The sequence below is a fragment of the Perca fluviatilis genome, chromosome 11 (assembly GCF_010015445.1).
Source record: "Perca fluviatilis chromosome 11, GENO_Pfluv_1.0, whole genome shotgun sequence".
NCBI lineage: Eukaryota > Metazoa > Chordata > Actinopteri > Perciformes > Percidae > Perca > Perca fluviatilis.
Genome location: NC_053122.1, coordinates 25,170,085 through 25,183,487, shown reverse-complemented (window position 1 = coordinate 25,183,487; position 13,403 = coordinate 25,170,085). Strand labels below are relative to the sequence as shown.

General features: G+C 42.1%; 1 protein-coding gene across 3 annotated transcripts in view; it reads right to left on the bottom strand.

The window, feature by feature from the left end:
- gpc5c (glypican 5c) overlaps positions 1-13,403 on the bottom strand; it is a 121,605-nt gene that overhangs the window by 78,854 nt on the left and 29,348 nt on the right. For all 3 annotated transcript variants that reach the window (XM_039815596.1, XM_039815593.1, XM_039815594.1), the window contains exon 3: positions 4,589-5,292. In XM_039815596.1, the coding sequence (XP_039671530.1) occupies positions 4,589-5,292 (704 nt within the window). The remainder of the gene's footprint in view (positions 1-4,588; positions 5,293-13,403) is intronic.

The following is a 13,403-nucleotide window of genomic DNA, read 5'->3' as shown; positions in this document are numbered from 1 at the left end:
CATATCATTTTTATGGCCATGTCAATAAACAGCAGCAGCCTGTGGCCTCTCAAGCACGGTTGACTCTGGAGGGAGAAACTTTAATATGAATTCAACAGGGCAGCATTCAGAGGGAGAAAACCTCACTAAACATTGGAGCTAGCATTTGCACTGGGGCCCAATAAGAGTAGCCACTTTTACTGGATATTTTCCAATTTTCTCTTAATTGTGTCTACTCGACATAATCCAGCCCAAGGCTCCCCCAACATCCATAACCATAACCACTTCCTTTCCAGCCGCGTTCACGCTCCATCTCAATAAGAGCAGGAATGTATTAAAACAGAATCTATCCTTCTGCTGCGCCACATAACCATCAATAGCTGCCTTTCAGTCTCACGCGTGCTGCTAGTATTGTCACAGGGTGGGCCGCACATCTAGGCTCCTTACAGGACTTCTAAAAACCTGATACCTGCACACGGTGTGCTGATGTGTGTGTATACTGTACGTACAGTTCATGTGTTATAACACAGGTCCTACACTATGACGTATTGCAACGTATAGTGCAGACTCTGTGTAGCCTGCAGCTCTCTAAAGTGAGAGAGAGAGAAACCACAAAATGGTTTGGGATAATATCCCAGTATAAAACCACACAGTCACAATAATTCCTTTAATAACATCTCTTTATATTATTCTGACTCGGCAAAAAACAGAGTTACTTCTTTGTTCTTGACTTCACATATACACCATAACGTTATAAAAATCAACAGTGGGTTAAGCAAGGTATTTGCAGTAAGATAGTAAGGATAATTTATATAAGAAAATACAAAGATAGCTGTTGCAAATTGAGTGTTCATCTAGGAGGGGGTATATGGAGGTGTAAGGGTGAAGGTGGCTATGCTGACACAGTAGTTGTGCACTGGAGACTTAACAGTTTTCCTTGACAGGCCACTGTGGCTTTATAAAAACATACTGCGATTTAAAAACGCCATGGGTTCTAGGTGATACATGGCAATAGAACGGTGTGTTATTCTGTGTGTGGCTAAGTGTTTGTGTCTGAGCGCTTAAGTGAATGGGTAAATGTCGGTGTTCATGTTTGCCCTGTAGCCTGCGTGAAACAATGAGAGCAGAGAACATGGTAGCCGCCAGTGTCCGACTGGGGGCCACCTCCTTTTCCAGCAACAATTCTCTTGGCCCTTTTTTCCAGCTGGCTGGGTCTAGTTTGTATGGCCTAGCTGGAACCCTTTCAATTCTGTTCCACTTGTCCCTGTGCTGGGCTCCCTGCTCCAGGCTTGCTTGCCACCCCATGAATACCAAGCAGGCGCGCACACACACACACACACACACACACACACACACACACACACACACACACACACACACACACACACACACACACACACACACACACACACACACACACACACACACACACAAACGTACATACACGAAATACAAGCTGGGTCGCTCTCTGCATAGTTATATTAGGTCAGTCTTTAAGCCTGGGTAACCAACCCTCCTCTGTCTGCACATGCATGTGCTTGCAGTAAGTGCCTATGCATATGGATGTGTGTGTTTAATTTAAGTGTTTAATGTAGAACCATTCAGGCTCTGTGATGTTCCTTCACAACTTGAAATATTACCACACCAGTGCCTTTGCATGTGTAAGACCATTAACTACTAATTACCTGCACTTTATGTTACTGCCAACTATTTTCCAAATTGCTATACATTGTTAAATGTGTTTTTTTTTTTCACCTTCCAGGCAGACGTTTGTTTCAGTTCATTCTGGTACAAACTTTACAGTATTGAGATGTCTAGCAGTATTGTAGAGTTAGACAGACAAGCACTACAGCACACTACAGTACTGTGATTACTTTTTTCAGTAATGTAAGGGATTACAATTTGAAATTCAGTAGTTACATAACAGTCACGGTAGTAATCCCAGTAACGATATGCTACTTTTTACATTTTGATGGATAGGATGATCAGTTTTGTCTGGACCTCTTAGCTTGGCGCAGGAGTTTTTTAATCTTCTGGTAACTTAGTCAATTGTTATTTGTACGCTCCTTAAAGATGACATGTTATACTCATTTTCAGGTTCATACTTGTATTTGGGGTTTCTACTAGAACATTGGTCTGGCTATCACCAGACCAAGTTCAATCAATTGGATAGTCCTTCAACCAATCAGACCAACGGTCCGGGTGACGTAGCTGCGACAGCGGCATCAATGGGTTACTGCCATGGAGTGCTGCGCTTCGGTGGCCACTATGTTGAATGTAAACAAAAAGCTGCTTTGTCGCTTCTCTATCGTCATCGTGTTAAACCCACCAATAGTGCGGCAGGTAGATAAGCCAGTTTGTGATTGGTTCCCGCAAATTTATAACGGAAGCAGGATAGAGAAACGTACATGTTTTCAGCCTGAGCTGTAGGGGGAAATCAAATCGCCGGCAGATCGGGCTGGGTTTACCTAGTTTACTAGAACATGGTATAATGTTCAAAAAACAAATTTTTCTCATACTGTCTGTTTGAATATACCTGTATTGACCATCTGTCGTTTTTCACACCTGTCTCTTTAAGCCCCCCTCCAAAAAAAAACTTTGATTAGACAGTTTTCCCGGTCTTCCACATGTGCACTCTCTGCGTCTCTGCTGTTATTGCAGCTGGGGAATAACTGTAACGCCACGGTGGCGGCACTTTCTACCTAGGCTATACAGTATAGCTGTAACATCACAACCGTACAGAAGACCTGATGACTCATTTAAATGCACCGTTACTTAATCCATTTATTATACATTTATTATTTATATAGCACCTCGAACTGGTTCATAATAAAAAAAAAAGAGATGAAAATCTCCCTTTTTACAATAGAGTAAACTTGGCCTCTTCACTAAGTCACCACAGAAATTGCTAATCTTTGAGAATAATTGACAATACTTCTTTGGAAGACTGCACTGTACATTAAGTCAAACAGCCAATAGCCAAGACGGAGTTTAATCCACTAACAGCTTGCCCATTATGGCTGCTATAGTGTTGTCTTACAGTTTTAGTGCAGTTCTGGGAACATTTCCAGTGCAGACTTGTCCACAAGTGGTACCATTAAAGATATTAGGGAACAACTGCACCATACATAACACTATCAACATTTTAAGCGTTGGTCTTCCCTTCTGTGGTCCCATATTCAACACAGTTCATCACAGAAAGTCCAACTGAGTAATTCAAAGTGACAAAATACTGTATGTATGTAAAAACTGTAACCTGTCATAGCCAACTAATGAGCTGAAGATGGGTAGGGATGAGGATTAGAGAGACACAGACTGGGAGAATATCAGAAATAACACAGACTATTTCCACAACTGGGGAAAGTCAAGTCCAGCCACCTACTCAGAGAGGGCCATTAAAGGTAGTGGAAGTATGATGTCCAGAACTCTCCAGCTCATGCCCAGGGGAGTGGCATGTACAAGTGCTCCTATAGGTTAATTTAAAAACATTGGAAACACATGCACTGCGTCAACAAACAATGCCGGAAATTTAAAGGGGAGAGGGAGATGCAATAGGGACTGAACGCTAGTGAAAATGCTTGTTATGTTCCTCTTGATGATGTACTTAAATCTCTGCTAATCACCTTCTTCTCCATGGTGTATGACTCACGTTACCTTACACCCACATGCATGACCCCACCCTATATAGAGAAAGGAGGGTATTGCTTAAAAATGTGAGGATAACGATCACAGTGTACTGTATCTACCGAAAACGCTGATTTAAATGTTATCTCAAATGAATCAAATGGCTGACATGCAAACAGAATAACTACTCAGTGTGTATTACATCTTATGTGTATTATATGTTCCTTGGTATGCAGGGATATGTGTAAGAGGAGGAAACTATTACAGATATTTAATCTCAAGTTTTACAGCCACAGTAAGTTGTTTTAAATTGAAAAAGTAAGCACAATTGCCAACTCTAAATTGACCTTTTGTTTATTCAGTATAGTTTAACCATAATGATTGCTGTGAACATAGAAATACAAATCTAAGATAAATTGCTAAATAAATGCATTTTAACTGTAGATTTAACTGCAGTGCCAGTTTTAAGAAATGTCTGGCAGTCATCCATGAAACTGAAAATGTTGTGAACATCCAGTTTAAAACCATATATATCATAAGGCATATGGTGGTACTCACAGCATGCAAGTGCACAAAATCCCCATTTTATCCACTACTTTTCTCATTTTCATCACAGTCAAAAAGGGATTTATAATATCCATCAATAGTCAGAACCTTTAAAACGATGGTGACTTTTTCCTGCCTTGCCTTCTCTAGCCTCAGCTCAGCCTGAATTTATTTAGAAGGAGGCTGAACTTTTTATTTTGTATAAACATTATTTTTCTCTGAATAGTTTCAACACTGGGCAAACATTAATGCTGTGTGCAGGGTTCTTTGTTGCATCGGTGGAAAAAAATGTTCACAACCCACAAGCAGCCTGCAAAACCTTTCCAATCAATACATTGAACGCTGCCAAGGTACATGAGTGAAACAAAGACGTTAAACAAAAAGGTTTGAAGGCCTTTTTGCATGTGCCATTAAAGCTGCTGATCTAGTGTGTACTCACCGTGGCAGTGATGAGTGGACCATGGAGCTGTGCGTAGAGCAAGGCCTCATTAACGTGCTCCCTAACCCCCAGCAGGGCTAGTTCCAGACTGTGGTGCCCCGCCATGGCGTGGGTTAGTTGCTCCAACAGGCTGGTATACCTCCTCCAAGGCTGATCCAGCTCTGACACGCTGGCCAAGCAGCCTCGCATTACATTCAGACAGTAGCCCACGCAGGGCTTGATGAGCGTCAGGCCTCTGCAGTGGGAGCAATACACCATCTTCACCAGGCCCTTCACACACTCTTTGCTCATGCTGACATTTTCAGTGGCATTCATCAGCTCCAGACCCTCCTCCAGGGCCAGGCCCAGTTGTCTCCCGGCTCCCAACGCCCCAGCCAGCTCCTGGGCCATGACGGCTGGATGAGGCCCAAAAGGGTTGACATCCTGCCTGATCATACGGAGACAGTCACCCATTTCACTGCCCATCATCATGCTGCCATCAATGCCTGGATTGATGAGCCGTGTGTAGACGAGCGGGAAGAGGTTGTTAAAAAATTGGTGAACTGACGCCTCCATGGAGACGTTGGCCCCGCGGAGGTAGAGGGAGAGTGAGGAGAAGAGCTGGTTAACATGGGGTAGGGCATGGCGGGACAGGGATGAGTAGGTTCCCTCCAACAGAGAACTCAGGTGGCCCTGAGAGAAGGACAGAAGGTACTGGAACATGTCTGCAAGGAGAACAAAAGAGAAACACGGGGATAAGAGATAGAAGAAAAGACAGATGACATTTATATGAGAGGAATATTGATAATCATTGATGACATGATTTACAAGCTCTCCATGAAATGAGTAAGGCATCCAAAATGCAAAGACATATCCAAACCCTGGCTCCTGACCAGCTAAGCTTGGCTTTTCTACATCAGTAGGTTGGGTTGAGAAACCAGTGTTGAGTTTTTCTATAATGTGGTTGCATATCATTGTGTATGAAGTCAACACCCCAATAAGGAAGTATTAAGGACAGAAAGAGACAAAGACAAACAGTGAAACAAACACACACACACACACACACACACACACACACACACACACACACACACACACACACACACACACACACACACACACACACACACACACACACACACACACACAGATTTCAACATTTGATATGAGCAGCAACCGCAAATCAGTTCACATTTTCTTTGGTAAATACTGTATATTTCAGATACTGCAGGGGTGTTTGACAGGCCACCAGCCTAACACACACACACACACACACACACACACACACACACACACACACACACACACACACACACACACACACACACACACACACACACACACACACACACACACACACACACGTTTAGTCATCAGGTTCTCACGGTATGTAATTTCCTGGTAAGCAAGTAAAGCTGTAAAGAAATCAATGATGTCAGTGCAGAGGCTGATTAGTGCCAATGAGGTGCCACTTCTTGCCAAGCTAGGTACTGTAACAGAGTAGAGACGGAATGACAGAGGGTAAAACAAGGGCGAGGAAAAAAAAGACATGAAATTAAGAAAAACAGCTTGAGCTTTTTCTCCAATATACCCCTTCGCCTGTCCTCATTTCACTGCTCACTGATGTGGTTTATAATTGAGTCTACTAGAAAATGTGTATTAATTTGATCAAAATCACATAAGAACAAAAAAATGCTCTATCTTTCTTATTACAGACATGAGGTGACTTCTACAGTAGTGTCTAACTCATCCTTATGTCCCACAATCTCCTTTACTACCCGTCCACTTAATCTCATCACTTTTCATTTTGTTTCCCTTCAAAGCAACTCTCTGCATATTCTGCAACTGTGTGGGACTGTATGTATAATGTGAGTGTGTGTGTGTGTGTGTGTGTGTGTGTGTGTGTGTGTGTGTGTGTGTGTGTGTGTGTGTGTGTGTGTGTGTGTGTGTGTGTGTGTGAGCGTGCCTGGCTGCCTGCGTGCGTATGTGTGTGTATGTCTGTGTGTCCTGGACAAAACTCCTATGGGGTGTGATGTCAGCTTAAAAGCATGACAGGACATGAAGGAGCAGTAGCAACTGTACAGAAATTGAGACAGGAGAAGGAGGGTGCCAACCCCCACACACACACACACACACACACACACCCCACCCCACCCACACCATACTGTACACACACATACATCCATAAAATGAAAGAAAAAAAAGTAAGGATAAGCCCACAGTGTGTGACAATTGTTAACTTGGATCCACGTTTTTTTTTTAAACATTTCCTTGATGTTAACACTTACTTATTCATTTACACAGTCAATCTCTCTTAGCACAGTCATTGTTACCAAATGCGTATGTGTGTGTTTGTGTGTGTGCCTGTGTGTATCCAGCCCCTCCCGGCTCACAGACAGAAGGATAACAACAGTCATGTCCTCCTCAACAGCTGCACTAATATGACCGCTGTCTGTGACACACGGGGACTCCCCACTGGCCAGCAAAAGGCCCAACTCATTTGTAATGCACCAGAAAGCACCATCGTCATTATCAGAGCTGCCCCAGCACGCATAACATTCAAAGTTGGAGCCGATTGGATGGGTTTGGAAGACCGTGACTGTGTGTGACAGAAATATAGCAGACACACGACAAGTAATGGGCTGTTAGGGATTTTTACTGTAAAGCAAAGTCTGACTGTAGACGGAGAGCATAGGTGGAGATGACCGGCCACAGACAGACCAAGGAGAGCAACAAAATGAGAAACACAAAAAGAAAAAGGAATGAGCAAAAATAGCATTAGATTAGCTGAGAAGTTACAGTTTAAGTCCCACATCAGTGTCTCCTCAGCCTGTGGGGCTGCAGAGTTGAGACCAGTGTGCGGTCTGCCTGCCAGTCAGACATTTACACCACAAGATGTACCCACAGGCTTAGGTTACATGGAATTACATAATGTTATTATAAAATGATCAGGCTCAGAAATACCATGGTTTAATGTTACTCTCTGTGAGCCGTGGTGGGGGCAAAACAAAACCAGGCTAATCTAAACGACAAGACAATCAAGTTTTCTGAAACGGACAAATTCAAAAAAAAAAAAAAAAAAAAAAATCAGTCTTTTACTTCTCAAGAGCACCATGAGTGGATGCACATATTTCAAAGGGTTTCTGACAGGATAATTAAATCCTAAAGACATTCCGTACTTGTTAAAAAATCATATTTTTATTTGCCAAGAGAGTGACACTGAGAGAAAAACACGAATGAGGAAAAAAGGGAAAAGAGTGAGAGACCGCCAGGAAAAATGGAATAAAAAGAAGCGACTGAACTTTGAACAAGGAAAAACAACTACTGTACAAGTGGACTCCACCTTTGCGAACATGCTCTGACATCTGGATTCATTTGGCCCCTGGGTCCGGAGCACTTCCCTGTCTCTACAGAAGTACAGAAGTAGGACAAAGAGTCCACCGTTCTTCCTCTCCATACTTCCACTGACAAACAAAAAAACTGGATCCCATGGTTCATTCATTTTGAACATCAGTTATTTTCTGTTCTCTATCAAGTCCTCTCCCACGCTCAAATGTATCCGGTTTCTCATTCTGTGAACACTGGGAAACTGAGTGATAACAAAAAAACAAGAAACCAGCAGCTTTTTAAGTCCTAACTACCATTGCATGATAGTCAATTGGGTTTGATTGTTCTGGCTGACCACAGTGTCTGAATGTGGATCTGACCACACTCCATTCAGACACGCAGTCATGGGTGGCTATCATTACCATGTCACATACTCATACCCATCGGTAAGCCTTTTGGGAAATAAAGTCTGGCTGGATTGAGGCTATTTTGCGTGGAGCAATTATCTTTAATTTCCCAGGAAGTCCTAAAAACTCTGAAATTCAAAACACATAATTGTCAAGCTAACTATACAGGAATAAATGAACAGGCTTGCTTTGTCTGTGGCCCTGTTCGGCTAATCTGACATGCTCTCTGCCCGGAATAAACAAGGTATTAAACGGATAGAAAAGCGGCAGTGGCAAAGCAGAGGAAGCCTTTGTCTTGCAGTGGCTTAAACGGAGTATGTATTATGACTCTGGGATGGGATATTAGACCATATCTTTCCACCAATGCTATGCCAAGGCCACTCTCTGAGATCACTGGGTTTAATCATAAGAAGCTATTTCCACTTTACATTCTGCATGGCAACCCAGTGTTTTACTGGCACAATTAGCGTCACCATGGTGAAGCTTCCACAATAACAGAGTCAAAATAAGCACAGTGATTTAAGTGACAACTATGGTGTTCTTATAGTGCCTTTGCTGCACAGCAGTCACTGAATTTTAAGCACTCTCACACTGAGAGAGATGCATGTAGGCGTGTGTGTCTAACAACTTTTAAGCAAACTTTGAAATAAATGTGAATTAGGCGCGTTTCCATCCACTGGTTTGGAGTTTTACTTGTGTAAAACTAGTTTCGTCAGAAAATGGCAGTATACGGTAGGCTTTATGCATGGCTGTAATCCGCCAGTACATAGTAGAAGAAGTAGAGGTTTCGAACTGGAAACAAAACAAGTCACCGTGGCCATTTAACCCATCTACGAGAGAACATTGGAGAGGTCATCAGGAATTTGGTTCAATTCGGGCAAATTTTAATTGTTCCTTCATGTCAGCGAGGCTTTGGCCATGTTTCATGCTGTCTGGAGACAAAGACAAATGAATGCAATTATTTGAATGCACGTAGACATAGACAGTCTGTGTAAAAGTGAGTAGATATTTAAGGCTAAGGCATCAAAGTTGGGTTGCCAAATCTCAGCACAGACATGTGGCACCAGACAGCCATCACAGACCAACATGGTAAGTGTGTAAAGAGATTGAACAAACTGATTATAGTATATTATCAGTAGTACAGTAGTATTAGTTCTAGTAATGGAAGTAGTTGCTTTTGTTGCAGTAGTAAGGTATTTGTTAATTTCTATTTAAAGCCCCTGTGTGTAGCACTTGAAAGATTCTGACTTTGGTGACTTCCAGTGGTGGCATTCAAAAAGACACTGTGGCAGACAGCAACGCATGCTGCAAGGCATCTACACGGTTACGTCAGTTATACACGTGTGCAGTCTTTACAGTATGGTCGACCAGAGCTCCAAAGTGTGGCTTAACTTCACAGAGAAATGTAATGACCAAAAGAAAATATTTTGTATGTACATAACATTTAACTTGACAGAGCATTTTCTGAAGTCTAAGAATTTCTGAAATCCCTAGTCCTTAGCCATAATTCCCCAGCCAGCTAATGTAGTATGTCCAACACAATTACAAACAAATGTAAAACAGCTTATATATTTGTTTCTTCATTTACCATTTAAATTTTCTTTTAACCAAAACTAATCATAACATGTCTTGTTTGCATGGCACTGCCAAATATGAGCCATCTTTGCTACTCCTGTAAAATCCTGGAAATGCATTGTGTCCCATTAGATAAAGATAAGGGACTGCAGATGAAAAATAGCTTTCTGGCTAACTCTGGCAAATTGACAGAAATTTTTATTAATATGCACTGTCCCTGTAATAAATTAATGAAAAACAAATAGATATACAGTATATCAGATGTTTTCAGATGTGGTCTGTGTTGTGTGATCAGATCAGGGGTTCTACGACACTTGCCCAATCAAATGGTCCATCAAATTGTCATTGTATTGCAATTATGCCTTCACTTTTTAATATAAAGTAAAATAAACAAATGACCATTAACAATTAAAAACTCTACCTAAAATTAAAAAGTGGAAACCCCAAATGTATACACTGAGGTTAACTATGGGATAAACTGTTAAAACAAAGTGCTGCATTCTTGATTTCACATAAATGAAAACATTTCGATCGAAAAAATTGAAAATTGATCATGTGTGGCCCTGGAACCTATCCTGTGCGGGGTTAGAGGGTTTACTCTGTCCGTGTCATAAGTGACACTGCATCTTTTAACAAGTGACAGTATGAGTGCGTGTACAGTATGTCTGTATTTTGAAGTACGTGCATGCAAGCCTGTAGAGATGGGTGTGCATACGTGCGTGCTTGAAGCATGATGCGGTAATATTGTGATAATGAGGTAGGAGACACTGTTCTCATACCATGGACCTGTGGGCCCTTCCTATCTTGGCAATCAGTCCTTACTGGACCTCACCAACCATCATCTTAGGCAAAGCATTTTAATCCTACCACAGGCTTGGGTTTCAGACAGGTCACCACAGAGATACATGACATAGTGACACATGTGTAGATTACATATCCTTGTTTTAATTAGTAGAATTACTGTACATAGGGCAATCTCCCACTCGGCACTTGTCATCTCCGGTTACAGGGGAGAGCTGCGATGTCATACAATCTCCCAGCCTCTAACCTTTCAGCAAACAGTTTAATGGTAATAAACTATTAATAAGTCAATGAATCAAGCTGTTGATTCATCGAACTTCGTGTGGTAAAATCACATGTCTAAAGTCTAAAGTGGGAGCATGACTCATCTGTCAGACAACAGGCGCAGACAACGCTGTTCACGCAAATTTGACCTGCAAGAACTGGGGGGGGGGTGGGGGGCTGCACTCTTGCCAAAAACAATGTGACTCCACGAGCACCTCAGAAACCCCACACTTGAAACCGCATGTGTGTGTGCACAAATTTCAGTGAATCCTGGGGAGAGGGGGGGGGTGATTAAAAAGGCAGCCCAGCTATATCAAAACTCTGAAACATAAACAATTCCACAGAGGCCAGGGGCATTCGGGGGTGGGGGGGTGGGAGTGGGCTATAATGTGGCGGTGGAGATAGGACAGGAGGGGGATCACTACTTTCTGCTCTGTCCAAAGTAGGGAAACATGATCGAAGGCAGGGGAATGAGCAGACGAGAGAAGGATGGGGACAGAGGAGACAGAGCACAGGGGCAGTGGGTGAGGGGCTGAGCGAAGAGCGGGGGAGGGAGGGTTGTTCAAATGGCTAATGCCATAAAGGGGAGATTTGGAGGGCCAGCATGAGGGCAGACTGTTGACAGGCTGATGGACAGCACTTCTGGTCCTACGCATTAAGGGGGCCATAGGTCTACAGTGACCCCCCATTTCTCTTTTGTTTATTGGCATATAAATCACAGTGTCTCTTTTGATATAGTGTAGCGCTAAGGAGCAGCACAGACTGTCATACACAAAAAGGATTGGCACTCATTGGTAATTACTGAAAGCTACAAAACAACAAAAAGTATGCCAGTTGCACCAGTAGGAATGACTTCTGAATCTTGAATACAACGCAAAGCAGCCTTACTGCACATGCTGTACAATATGAAAGTTCATATTCATTTTACATCTTGGAGGGACTGCGACATACGTTTTACTCCAGAGATTTAGTAGTGAAATATTGCTTAGATCTGTAGGTTGGATGAAAGTAGAAAATGCCCATCAAAAAAAGACTCCAACAGGAAAAGAAAAAAGAATTTGATTTGATTCCATGGAACAGCAAATCAGCTGCCATTGGCTTATAACGCTGTAGACTGGAACATTAAGAATCTAATAGAATGGAGGCATTTTCTCCTAAACCTGGCTACATTGATGACAGCCTGTAGTTTTGTGATGAACAAATAAGCCTTGTCCAGGTAATCACCCATTATATAAGTGGAAACTGATGATGACTAAAGGCGGCCGGAGAAAGAGACTGGACTCCAGATCTTCATGAAAAAGGAAAGGAAACGTTTAGGCTAACATGAGATTAACATGAAACAGACCCTTGAACTGACCCTGAGGTGTGAAAGGAATTTGAGATGAAAGGAAGTCTAATGAAAAATGTTCCACTTTTCTTAGCAGGTGTGGCCCCTGGTTTCATTTTTCAGCTTTATTATGAATCGAACATACACAGGGTCACTTATGCATTGTTTCAATTATGAGCCAAAACTACTCTTTGATAAGGCCTAAGCCTTTATCCCTACGCCATTAAAAACAACACAAAAACGCTTGAATCCATTTTGTGGCCTGAAATAAATCAAATAAAAAAAGTAAAATACAAAATGGTCAAGATCAAAAATGTAAAAATATTTGTAAAGGACAAATTCCCTCATTATTTCCAGTATTACGAGTTTGCCAGTGATAGACTGCGCTGTGGTTGATTTAAAACCAGAACCATGTCTGTTCAGTTTGGCAGACAATACAGCAGATATCATAATCCATCATGGATCGTACAAACAGGACACGGCTGGACAGGGTCAGAACTTTTTTCTTTTGTCTGTTCATTTCTCTCATTTATTGTACCTCCGCCTCTGGAATAGAATGGATGAATGGCTGTAGGATCAGTGAATAAAGCCTACCATGGGGACTCCTTAATAATGCGCTAGGAGCCACAGAGGCGAGGAGGAAGAAGGGGGAAAAGCAGAGGAGTGTCCAACACAGGGCGTAATGAGGGAAGTGGGTTGACATGAATGAGGGAGTGATGAAGTGAGTTGGTTGTGAGAGATGGGAGATGGTACGCCAACTCCAACCTACTTTGGGCTGAAGTAACAGTGTGAGTCATAACACAGAGACATCTACATCACAATGCTCATCCACTTATGCATTAAAAGCACACACCCTGATCTCCCACAGGCGTCGGATGGAAGCAGACCTTACATTGGTCAAAATGCACCTTCATTTCCCTTAACAATATTTATTTATTTATTTGATTAGGACAATGCACATTAATGAACATTTCTGTAAATGTGCCAGTGTTAGCCAATTGGCTAATTTTCAACAATTATCTCCTTCATTTAAACTGAACAAAGGTAGAAGTGTGACAATTCCCAAAAAGGGAAGTAGCCTATAGTCTGTTAATTATGTTGGTTAACAGACATTTTATAGATAAAGATTTTGGCT